This window comes from Phaseolus vulgaris, chromosome 8 (assembly GCF_051622355.1).
Source record: "Phaseolus vulgaris cultivar YP4 chromosome 8, ASM5162235v1, whole genome shotgun sequence".
Lineage (NCBI taxonomy): Eukaryota > Viridiplantae > Streptophyta > Magnoliopsida > Fabales > Fabaceae > Phaseolus > Phaseolus vulgaris.
This window is the reverse complement of record NC_143505.1, coordinates 53,169,815-53,182,598: the sequence shown is the minus strand read 5'-3', so window position 1 is coordinate 53,182,598 and position 12,784 is coordinate 53,169,815. Positions and strand designations below refer to the sequence as shown.

The window sequence follows — 12,784 nt, the reverse complement described above, 5'->3', positions numbered from 1 at the left end:
TGAAATCATCCAAGACCGAAAGCTTTGTAAATACGTGCTCTTTCAGGTGGGTTTTCACTTAGAGTGAAATTATCCAAGACCGAAAGCTTTGTAAATATGTGCCTTTTCGGGTGGGTTTTCACTTAGAGTGAAATCATCCAAGACCGAATAAGAATGTTTATGTGTTGTGGAAGATTAAGTATGAAAGCTAACAAGATGAACTTTGTTACTTGGTAATGCTTCTTGATTAGATGATAAGTATGTACACGAAAGTCTTCTATTTACATATATTTGAACTAAAATAGAACTTTAAATGACTCGCATTCCATGTTCTTGGTATTACTTTCTCTTCTAGAGTTTCTAATCTATATGCCCCATTTTGTAAATTTTCCAGTACCCTGAAAGGACCTTCCCAATTGGATGCTAGCTTTCCATGTCGTGGATCTTTTCGAGCATCAGTTCGCATTCTCCAAACCAAATCCCCTTCCTTAAAATCTCTTAGTTTTACTTTTGCATTAAACCTCTTCGTTGCTCTTCTCTTCACTGCTGCTTCCTTTATTTTTGCTCGTTCTCTGAGTTCTTCAATAAGATCAAGGTCAGTCCTTAAGCATTCGTTGTTGGCATTCCAATCTTCCATTTGCCTTCGTAATGTTGGTTCAATAACTTCTACTGGTAACATTGCATTTGTTCCATACGTGAGGTTGAATGGTGTTTCTCCAGTTGACGTTTGAGGTGTACACCTATATGCCCATAATATCTCTGGTAACTTCTCTGCCCATAAACCTTTAGCGCTTCCTAACCTCTTCTTTAAGTGTCCGAGAATAACTTTGTTTGCAGCTTCAACTTGTCCATTTGTTTGCGGATGTTCAACTGAAGTATTTGTTGACTTGATTCCCAAATCTACATAAAATTCCATAAGTTTTTTGTCAATGAATTGTCGGCCATTGTCAGTTATAATGGTGTGTGGGATTTCAAATCGGCATATTATATTTTTCCATACAAACGTTTGAACTTGTTGAGCTGTTATCTTAGTTAACGCTTCTGCTTCTATCCATTTTGTGAAGTAGTCCACAACTACTATCATGAACTTGGTTTGTCCTCGTCCAAGTGGGAACGGGCCAAGTATATCAATTCCCCATTTTGCAAATGGCCAAGGGGAAACAATTCCTTGCAACTCTTGTGCCGGTATGTGGTTTAAACTTCCAAACTCTTGACATTTTTTACATGCTTTAACATAAAGTTCACAATCTTCTCTGATTGTCGGCCAATAGTAACCAGCTCTACAGACCTTTGTTGCCATTGTTCGAGCTCCACAGTGTAGTCCACAAATTCCTTCATGAAGTTCTTTAATTACATATTCGGCTTGTTCTCTTGACAGACATTTTAACAAAGGCATAAAATATCCTCTTTTGTAAAGTTCATCACCGATTAACACAAAACTAGCTACTTTCTTTGCCGTTTTTGCATCTGGTTCAACTCCTTGTTCTTGGCTCTTTATTACTTCTATGTACGTTTTTATCCATTCATCTTTTAAGGTTGCAATATTGAAGCATTCTTCTAAACTCACTGTCGGTTAACTAAGGGTTTGCTGTATGACTGAATTATGTTGCCCTTGTCTCTGTTGGCTTGCTAATTTGGATAATGAATCTGCCTTCATGTTTAATTCTCTCGGAATATATTTCATTTCAGCCTTATTAAAGCATTGCATAATATTTAACACTTTATGGTAATATTTCATTAATAATGGATCTTTTACCTGATATTCCCCTTGCACCTGTCCCACCGAAAGTTGAGAGTCACTTTTGCAAATGACATTCCCGACTCCCATGTCTTTGGCCAGTAGTAACCCTGCAACAAGAGCTTCATATTCGGCTTGGTTGTTGGATGTTCTGAACTCAAACCTTAACACCATTTCTACTTGGAAGTTATCTGGTCCTTCAAGCACAATCCCTGTTCCGCTTCCTCTTTTGCTTGACGCACCGTCTACATATAATGTCCATTGCTCCGGTTGTGTTGCTGTCGGCATCTGAATAATGAAATCTGCAAGTGATTGGGCTTTGATCGGTCCTCTTGGTTCATACTTGATTCCGTATTCTGAAAGCTCCATCGACCACGTCACCATTCGACCTACAAGTTCTGGTTTTCTCAAAATTTTAGATATTGGATAATCTGTTCTCACAATTATCAGATGATTCTGAACATATGGCCGAAGGCGTCTTGCAGCATACACTAATGTTAAGGCGACTTTTTCAACCTTGGGATATCTGGTTTCGGCGTTTTGAAGGGATCTACTTACAAAATATATCGGTTTCTGCTATGGGTTTTCTTGTATTAAAGCTGCTCCTATGGCCTCATTTGAAGTTGCTAGGTAAACTATGATAGGTTGGGTTGACACAGGTTTAACTAAGATTGGTGGTTCGGCTATTATGCTTTTGATCTGAGTAAAGGCTTGCTCACATCGGTCATTCCACTCAAAGGTTTCAGATTTTTTCAACAAGTTAACTATCGGCTTGGTTCTCTCGGCTAATATTGGTAGAAATCTTGACAATGAGTTCAGCTTCCCCACCAGTCTTTGTACCTCCTTCAAATTCTTTGGACTTCCCATTTTCATTATTGCCTCACATTTATCAGGATTTGCCTCGATACCTCTGTTGGTTAACATGAAGCCTAAAAATTTTCCACCTTTCACACCAAAAACACATTTTTCCGGATTAAGACGAATATTGTATTCTCTTATGCGTGCAAACACCTCCTCAAGGTCTCCCAAATGTTTCTCTACCTCCTCCGATTTCACAACCATATCATCCACATATACTTCCATGTTTTTCCCAATTTGATTTTTGAACACTTTATCCATGAGTCTTTGATATATTGCTCCAACATTCTTCAAGCCGAAAAGCATGACTTTATAACAATAATTGGCAGTATCTGTGGTAAAAGCTGTTTTTGGAACATCCGGCTCATACATTTGTATTTGGTCATACCCTGAATAGGCATCGAGAAAGCTCATCATTTCTTGTCCAGACGCCCCTTCTACCAATCGGTCTATGTTGGATAATGGATATGTATCTTTCGAACAAGCTTTATTCAAGTCTGTATAATCGGTACACATTCTCCATTTTCCATTCGGTTTTTTGACTAGCACCACATTGGATAACCATGTTGTGTACTGAGCTTCCTTAATGAAACCAACTTGCATTAACTTCTCGGTTTCTTCAATTGCTGCTTTTCGTCTTTCTTCACCCAACTTTCTTCGTTTTTGAGATATCGGTTTCGCTTCTCGACATACCGACAATTTGTGACAAATTACCTCTGGATCGATTCCAGGTATATAAGATGGTTTCCAAGCAAACAAGTCTTTGTTGTTGCGTAACAATGTGATAAGTTTGTTTAACAATTCTTTGGGCAAACTTCCACTTATGTAAGTGCATTGCTTCTCGTCCCGTCCCAATACTACAACTGTTGTCTCTTCTTTTGGTTCTAACCTCTCATCATTTAACCTGGGGTCCAAATCTGCCATCGCCACCATTCTTTCAGTATCTCTATTTGTTTTCAAATTCATCTTTAAGCCTGTTGCGTAACATTCCCGAGTATCTTTTTGATTGACATATATCGTGGCTATCTCCCCCTTCTCTGTTGGGAATTTCATGGCTAAATGCGGTGTTGAAACTATTGCTCCCAACTTATTCAAAGAAGATCGCCCTAGCAACACATTGTATGATGTGGAAGCGTCCACCACCAAGTACCTGATTTTGATCTTTTTAGTTTTACTGCCTCTGCCGAATGTTGTCATTAAATCAACATATCCTTTAGTGCTAACTCTTTCACCCGAGAAGCCAATAATTTGTTCTCGGAAAGGTACAATATTTTCTTCTCTCAAGTGCAACCTTTTGAAAGTATCCCAAAACAAAAATCAACTGAGCTCCCCTGATCAACCAAGGTTTTCATGACAGCATACTCGGCTATTTCTACTGTTATCACCATAGGATCATCATGATCGGGATCGATTTCTTGAAAGTCTTCATCTGTGAAAAGCATCGGTGGCAAAGTTCTTTTTTTAAAAATGTGATTAATGGTTCTGATACTTCTCCAATGTTGTTTTCTTCCCGATGAAGATTCTTTGCCAGAGAAACCACCTGAAATTGTATTTATAAATCCTCTGACCGGCCTTCCCAGACTTCGTTCCCTACTTCGCCTAACCGACTGGGTGTTTTGATAAAACCTATCACATCTTCGTTCTGGCCTTCCCTCCCTCCTATCATCTCTTTTTTCAACTCTTCTATCTTCTCTTCTTTCAAATCCTTCCACTCTTCTTTGTCCTACCTCTCTCCCTTTCAACACTTTTTCAGGACTTAATCTTGTTTTCGTATTTCCTCCTTGAATGAAGCGTTTCAACTGTCCCGCTTGGATCAATTCTTCTATTCTATCTTTCAACCCGATGCACTCTTCTGTATGATGGCCATGATTTTTATGATACTCACACCGCTTGGTATGATCTACCCTTTCTGGTGTTCTTGCTTTTCTTGGTGGTGGTATTATTTCTGCTGCCATGGCTTCTTGCAAAATTCTTGCTCTATTTGTATTCAAAGGTGTATATTGTTGGAATTTTCGACTTCTGAACTCTTCTCGGGCTCTTCTGACCATAGGTCCGCTTTCTCTTTCCATCACCCTCTTCTCACCTCCATCAACCCTCACTTGGTTTCGGAACTCTCTCAGTTCTTCCATCTGCATAAATTTTGAGGCTCGCTGCCTTAGTTCATCCAAATTGGTTGCAGGTTTTTTGCAGAGGCTATCGGCGAATGGTCCCAGCTTCAATGCTATTATCATATGATGCATGGTAACCTCTGGGCTAAGATCTCGAATACCTAAGGCAACCTTTCCAAAGCGTTCCATGAACATTCTTAATGACTCTCATTTCTCTTGTCTTATGTTCACCAAAGCAATTGATGTTAAATGATGAGGGCGACTGGTTGCAAATTGAGCACCGAACTTTCCTACCAGTGTATCGAAACAATCAATGCTCAAAGGTGGGAGGCGCGTGAACCAACTCAAAGCTGCTCCTTTCAGCGTCGTAGGGAACACTCTACACATAATAGCATCATTCCACGTATACAAGCTTATCTGAGTGGTATATATTGCAATGTGTTCATCAGGGTCTGTACTTCCATCGTATTTGTCAATTGTCAAATTTTTCCAATTGTCAAATTTTTCCAATTGTCAGGTAATGGAGTATCAACTATAACATCATAAAACGGATGCTTTATGGAGGATGCTCCTGAAAAAACCCCAGAGGTATCAAGCAATCTTCTTTTGGTTTGGGAACTTTCGTTGTGATGAAGTCTTTCATTCATTTGTGCTTTAGGTTGAACAGTTTCAAAGGACGAATTCAGAACTGTCTCTTCCTGCAGTTTTCTCCTCATATGTGCATTTTCGGCTCTCAACATGCTTAGTTCTTCTTCATTATTCTTTTTTAACATCTCGAATTCTTTTTGTAGTTGTACCAACATTGCCATTGGCATGTTAACATTGTCTTCCTGTTCTCCACCTTGTTCTTCTATTTGGTCCATCTTGTCTTTAACCCTTTTCAACTACTTCTCGGCCCCACGGTGACCGCCAAAATGTTCTTACAACAGGGACCAAGAACACTCGAAATGGATTAACAAGATTAATTCTTTATGCAAATCCTTCAATCTTGGGCTGGACACTCGGTTTCTCTTCACGACAGATGTTCTCGGCTTCTCCTTACGGCAAGGGCTCTCGGCTTCTCCTCACAACAAGTGCTCTCGGCTTCTCCTCACGGCAAGGGCTCTCGGCTTCTCCTCACAGCAAGTGCTCTCGGCTTCTCCTCACGGCAGGGGGGTACCTGCAAGTCGCTCCGATGCCAAAGTCAGAAATAGTTTAATGTTCATCAGATAAAATCACTCTTACCTTTTTCTTACTCTGAACTCCTATTTATAGGGTTTCTTTAATGGGCTTTCCCCTTTACTTTTGGGCTTTCTTTCTACACCTTTTTATTATTTTCACACCCCTCATGTAAGTTTTATCTTAATTGGACTTTTATTTTTATAATAATATTTATATTTTGTTTTATTCTTTTATGTATGTCTTTTTCGCTTTCGGTCTAAACCTCTCGATTTTAGTCTAACACCTCTTGGTTGTTCAATATGTAGTTCTCGGCCTGAACCTCTCGGTTTTAGCTTACCAGTACATGTCTAAATACATTTCATTAGTTTTTATAAAGTTTTTAAAACTTCAAATATTATGAATGACATAAAAATAAGTAAGAAGGCTACTAAAACATAAATTATGTTTTATACTCAATTATTGTTATAATTTAATAAATAAATTTATTAACAATGTTATCCTAAAGACTAATTTTTTGTTTTATCTCTCACTTACAAAATAATGATAATTTAAATTAATGTTTTCTTTTTTAGAACATATATGTACATTAATATGTTTTAAAAATTGTAACATAAATTTATCTTATATATTAATTCCAATAAATTTACAATTATAATAAATTTATAATGTAATATCTATAAAACACAACAAATTTTTAAAGATATTAAAAAAATTGGATTCCTTACCCATTTAACTTTTATCAGTATAATTTGTTTTATTATTTTTCCATTTCAATTTTGTAACTATTTTTTAAATTCAATTAACTATTTAAAATACAAAACTTCTATAATAAAATTGTAAAAGCTATTTATTTTATACTGGTCAAATATAAAACGTTTTATAATTAAAGAGTAGAAATTAAAAACAATTATTTGTTTATATATTGGTACAAGTATGGTAAAACGGTCTAATGTAAGAGTAGAATAAGAGAACAGTTATAAAAAAATTTATTCTCATAAATGATTATTGAGTTAACAATTTTTATCCTAATAATTAAATAATTAACTAATTTAATTTCCCTCGCTTTTGAGCCACTTCAAAATTCAAATTGCAGTCTCTGCGCAACACGCACCGTTCACGCCCTTTCGATTTTGAACTGAATTCGAAATTAGGGTGTCAGAATTTGCATGACATGCTGAGGAGAGTGTTCTGCTTCATTATCCGTTTCTTCTTCCGATCCTTCAACAAAGTAATGGGCTGTTTCTTCGCCTGCTTCCGGATCAGAGACGCTCGCCCTACGCCCACACCGCAACTGATTCCCACATCCAATCGTTCCAACGTAAAATTTCACATTTCGCATCTCTCTCTCTTTTAATTACTTTTTGTTTGTTTGTAATAATTAGGATTTTTTCTGTGTTTAAATCAGGGAGTTGTGATATCTCGGAATAGTTCGTCTTCTTTGTTATTTGAAGGTGCTTTTCGTTTTCTTTCTTTCTTTCTACTTTTATGTTTTCTGTTCTCTTTTTAGTAGTTTCACTAATTCCGTCTTCTAACATTTTTTAGCAGAGAGAGATGATTCTGCACGGATTGATGGGGTGGGGTTTCAGGGAGATTTCCAGGACCTTAAGGACGAGGTATTTTTATTGTGCTATTAATATTGGTCTGAAATGATTTTTTATCTGGTTGTTTTTGGTTGTTATAATTTTTTGTTTGAGCAAGTTAGGGCATTGAGTAAAATAAGATTAATAGTTTATCTTTTGAGTTCGCGTCAAGCTGGATAAAATGAATCTGCAAACTGACATAAGAAGCTTCTTGAATGTAGTATACAAGCAAAATGTGAAGAACAAAAGGTGATTTTATAAACCTCTTTGTGTAAGAATGGTGGAAACAATTAGAACCATTAGTATTTTTTCAATCTGGCTTGTTAAAAGTCAGTCATATCCATTGCTCTCTGTATCATCTACAGCGTATTCATGTTATAACTTTTTTGTATTCAATTTCTAAAACTGTATATGCGAACCATGGTATATATCAAATTTTAAATAGTACTTAGTTTCTTTTACAATTTGTTTATTATTTTTTCTTCTCACATTCGATCTTGTCAATTGAATTTTGATTGTCTCATTACTTAAACTACAGGCTAAGTTTCTTAAAGCTTGTGGGACCTTAACAGGAACTCCTATTGAAATTTGTAAAGCATCTGAGAAATTGAAAACATCACCATCTCCCGATGACCCTTCAAGATTTCATACTTGGTTTCCTAACACGTCTGTGGAAAAACTGCAACCAGATGTCCAACCATTTGATCAACCAACTCCCATAAAACTTTGTCAAAAGTGGGGAAATAGTATGGATTCATTTGAGCACACGCCAAGCAGGTTATTCGTGATTTTGAATTTTTTTCTTATGCTGATATTGAAATTGAACAAGTGATATTTGATGCATGGCAGGTGAATCTTCTGTTTTTTACTTAATTTTTATTATAGTAAGCGGTGGATACAACATTCCTAACAGTTAGAGCTCATGGTAGAGAAACTGTATCGAATAAAGAATCAGATCATTTGTTGTGTTTTTAAGAGAAATGTCCTTCAAATGGTTGTATTTCAAATGATGTTTTGGTTGGAAGTTAGAATTGTCCACTGATAGTGTAAAATAGTGGGAGGGAGAACTAGAACCTGATCAGATGTTAGTTTCATTTCATTTCTTTTGCAGTTGCATCTCCAAAGCACAAGATACTCAGGATGACTCTGTTGACTGCATAGAAAAAAGTTATGCAGGGATTCTTCATAGGGAAGATAGGTCCGAAAGGAATGCAGCTTTAGTTTCACCTTTGCTACCCGCCAATACTCAGAGAAAGAACAAGTCTGTTCGTTTTGAAAACGAAACTGACTTGGCATCCTATGGAAGCTCATCAGACGATTGGCATACGAAGGAAAACAAATCACCAAATAACCACCAAAGTGCATATAGACAATCTCCTTATCCTACCCCGTTGAAGTTATTTGATGAGATGCAAACACCAGGAACTGTGTATCCTGCATCATTAGAACAGTTACAGAGTGGTAAGGCTCAGGTTCGTTGCCAGTTTGTCTATCCAACAAACAACCCAAGTGATAATATCTTCCGGTGCAAAATACTAGAGGACGGAGATTCTAACCCTGAAGAAGATTCAAGTGAGCTGAGTGATTTGGTTGACCAATCTCAAAATGGAACTCCTACCCCAGAAGAAGGGTTGAAGAAAATTTCAAATGGATATGAAAATGAGGAGAAATCAATTTTGTCTTCTAGATTAACTCCTCTATCAGTCATTGAGGAGAATTCCCCCATTTCTCTTAAGTGGTGGTATGGCAATGGCATCCCGAATTCAACAACTAAGTACAAGGAGGTATGTCTTGCAGTCATTATTTGGTGTTATATGGTTTTTAAATCTGTATACTCCATCTGATCACTGCACTTTATCTAATTGTCCACAGGACCAGAAAGTAAAATGGCACGCAACCCCGTTTGAAGAGAGGCTGGATAAGGCACTGTCTGAGAATTTTATATCAAAAAGGTTTCTCTACTTAACAATTGATTGTAATCTGCTTACCAGTTAAAAAGGTTAAAGGACCAAAAGAAGGGAGAATCTTTAAACTTGTAAAATTTTTGTGAACCACATGACAAGAAGAGTGACAATTTCATCAAGGGCATGCTAGATGCATTCCTTAGTAATGGTTCATTTTTGTTGACCATAGAAATTTCACTCGAGTTGAAGGATAAAAATTCATTCCTAATGATTGAATTAGAATAGCCATTTGTTTGGCATGTCTTTGTTGCCACTACTTCACTGTGTTTTAATCAATTAGTTGTTTCATTCTGATTAGGAATTTGTTGTTTTTATTTTGAAATAGCAGTATTCTGTTTATATTTTTAACTCGTTAATTCTTAAAATATGTATGTGTAAATGTCCTAATTTTTTATTTGATTTACAGGAAGCTTGTTCGTGGGAAACCGGTGGAATTTGATGACATTGAAGAAAATGATACTGCATCATCACAGCAGCTATAGTCAAAACTCATGTTTTATGTGGTGTCATTTTGGTATCTGTATATGTCCGTCTCATCCCATCGTAATCTCTTCATAGGGAATTAATTCAATATTCTGGAAACCAATTACTAATAATAAACACCATTTAGTATGCTAATTGGTTTGTATACGCTGTTTATTATACAAATTTGCAGTAGCGTAGAAGTATCTATCTGTCTGTGACAATAGTCTCATCTCATGCCTGCGTAAGCACTAACAAATACTTCATTCTCAGGAGGAAGGTGAGAAAACTACTGAAATGTTTGAATGAGAACGGTAGGAGGCTTCTTTTAATAACATTTTCAGGATTTCTTATGATACTTGTTAGTTGTAGATTAGAAATGCTGCCGTTGATTTTTGGCGATAAGGTGTCTGTATATTTTTAAAAAAGTCACAGATTTATTGACTGAATAAGTTATTTTATTGCAATGTTCATTTTTTTTTATATTACTTCACATTTTTAGCTTTTAATGAAGTACATTCGTATCTCAGGTTGTGTTTTCTTTCCTTCCGGTTGCGTTTTGTGTTTTTCTTTAGGCCATTCTGGGTTGGGCCAATTACTGCACATACCCTCTAGGCTGATTCTTCCTGTATCATATCAATTCAGACTCACGTGAAATGTTCATTTTATCTTTAATGATTTTAAATTTTTGTCTGAATATTTATATCCACAAGTTAAATTACAAAGTTCTGGATCTACAAATGCAGAACTAATGTTACTTCCGGATTTCACCATCCGAAAACTTATTTGAACAATATAAATGATCTGGATCTCAAGATCTGTAAGCAAACATAAATGAGTTTCGAATTTCAGTTCTCAACACCATTTATAGCATACCATTTTAGATATGAAAATTTGGAACTCATAACTCACTTTTGGATATGATCATCTAGAAGCTTAAATGAAATATGAAAATAACCTTTCGGATTTCGAAATCTAGAATGTATAAAAATGTCTTCCAAAAATTAAAATTTGTAAACAAATGTGTGAAAAGGACAGATTGGAGTTTTAAAATTTTCGTTGGATGCGAGTCAAAATTGATTGGGTGCAGGAAGCAATTGCCTACCCTTTAATGACAATTTCTTCTTTCACTCCGTTTCTTCTTACACCTCCATAAATATTTTAATTTCAAAATTATTCATAAATATTTTAATTCCAAAATTATGCTTTGACAAAAGGTATATGTTTTGTTTTTTTATTGATTTTTAAATTGTATAATATAGACCTTGTAAAATTCAAAATACAATTTTATATTCCAAGTTCAAATTTTAAAGTTTAAAATATATTTTCAAATTCAAAAGATATCTTCTAAATTTTAAAATTTAGAATATAAAATTGTATTATATATTTCAGATTCAAGAAATAGGAGTGTAAATAAAAATGATGAAGTTATAATTTCAGTATACGGAAGGAATGGAGGTGGTGGAAGGTGGAAGAATTTGATCTTGTCTGGGTACATTTGGTTGTACCTTTTCGTCAGTTTCTATTGAGAGTGACAGGTGCGTGAGTAAGGTGACCTCTTCTGATGTTTGCTGATGTGATTGAGAAATAATAAAAGTCTTTGGACTTTGATCCAATCTTTGAAAAATTCTATACATTTCTATTTCTTCCAAGTTAACAGATCAGAAGTGTCAATGTACTTATAATTTTTTTTCATTTCTAACCTATAATAAATACATCTTGGTTTTTCAAAAAATTTAATGAAATAAAATAAAAAATATTTTGAATATCCATCCTTAAAAAGTGTAACTTTATTTATTTCACATGTGAGTAAACTTCCCAATGAAAAATATAATTTCATTTTTAAATGAGATAGCTTAGTTATTTTTTTTTTCCATAATTTATATAAGAAACAAAATCTTGAAATAACATTATAATGGGAAAATCTTGAAATAGAGGAAGCAAGAGTGGTAATCATGGATTGCTAAACTGCCATTGTTATTGAAGACGGCAAGTAAGTGATTTTCCCAAAACCAAGACGGAAGAGAACTTCTAAATGGAAAAGGACATCATAATCTTTATCAACCCAATAAATGTAAATTTCATTTTATTAAGTTTAAATATTATTTTCTAATAAAATAGCAAAATATATTAAGGATTTACCCCAGTGAGATTGAAGATCTTGAATCAATTAAAAATTAAGAAGTGATTCTTCCACCACCCTCCATTTCTGGAATCACTTTATTATTCTATTGCCAACTTTTGACCCTGCACAACATGCTTTCATTTAAATTACATAAATAAATATAATAAATTATCTCCTGTTTCTCCAAACACGGCACAACAGATCCCCCCATCAACACCTATATTTTTTTTTAAACCAGCTGTACCCCAATCAATACAGATTCAACCTAACATGACCTGGGAAGAGTTAAAATGAATTTAATAAAAAATAAAAAAATGTTACTTTGGATGCCCACATCATTAAATGCATCTGTTTGTAATCATTTAAACATTTCTTTATCTTTTCAAATAGACTCACATTTTATTTTATTAAAAGATTATATTTTCTTATACGAAACAATTTGCTATTAATAAGTAATTTTTCAAAGTTTACATCATGTTTATCAAAGTACCATTTACCACATCAAACTCATTTATCATATATTTGTTAAAAGAGCAGTGTTGATTGAGAGTTTTTAAAAGTGAGTATCCAATAAGTTTTGGTAAATATAATGTAAACTTTTGAAAAATTATTAAGTGTTAAATGAGAGTGTGTCAGTAGAAAGTGTGAACATATCACTGCTCAACTAAGTGATGATATATTGAAAGTCCTACACCAAGTTACAATTGAGAAAAGAAATTTTTTTTTTCTGAAATCTGAACCCACAAATAAAGCAATTTTTACACTTGTCAAAGTATATTTAGAAAAAACAAACTCTAGCAACCCCAAAT

The 12,784-nt window shown here is 34.9% G+C and overlaps 2 protein-coding genes across 3 annotated transcripts; one reads left to right on the top strand and one right to left on the bottom strand.

Moving 5' to 3' along the window:
- Positions 1-3,855: 3,855 nt before the first annotated feature.
- On the bottom strand, positions 3,856-4,878 carry LOC137825353 (uncharacterized). Its single transcript, XM_068631024.1, has one exon. It carries the CDS (start codon positions 4,876-4,878, stop codon positions 3,856-3,858), a length of 1,023 nt encoding a protein of 340 aa, XP_068487125.1.
- Positions 4,879-6,917: 2,039 nt separating this feature from the next.
- On the top strand, positions 6,918-10,328 carry LOC137827172 (protein JASON). 2 transcript variants are annotated; one of them, XM_068633395.2, is made up of 7 exons: positions 6,918-7,162; positions 7,250-7,295; positions 7,387-7,457; positions 7,963-8,201; positions 8,536-9,208; positions 9,297-9,376; positions 9,795-10,328. In XM_068633395.2, the coding sequence occupies exons 1-7, from the start codon at positions 7,016-7,018 to the stop codon at positions 9,868-9,870; spliced, it is 1,332 nt and encodes a 443-aa protein (XP_068489496.1). In that variant the 5' UTR covers positions 6,918-7,015; the 3' UTR covers positions 9,871-10,328. The 2 variants fall into 2 exon arrangements, with proteins under 2 accessions (XP_068489496.1, XP_068489497.1); XM_068633396.2 differs by having other exon boundaries at positions 6,937-7,162; positions 7,390-7,457.
- The last annotated feature ends 2,456 nt before the right edge of the window (positions 10,329-12,784 follow it).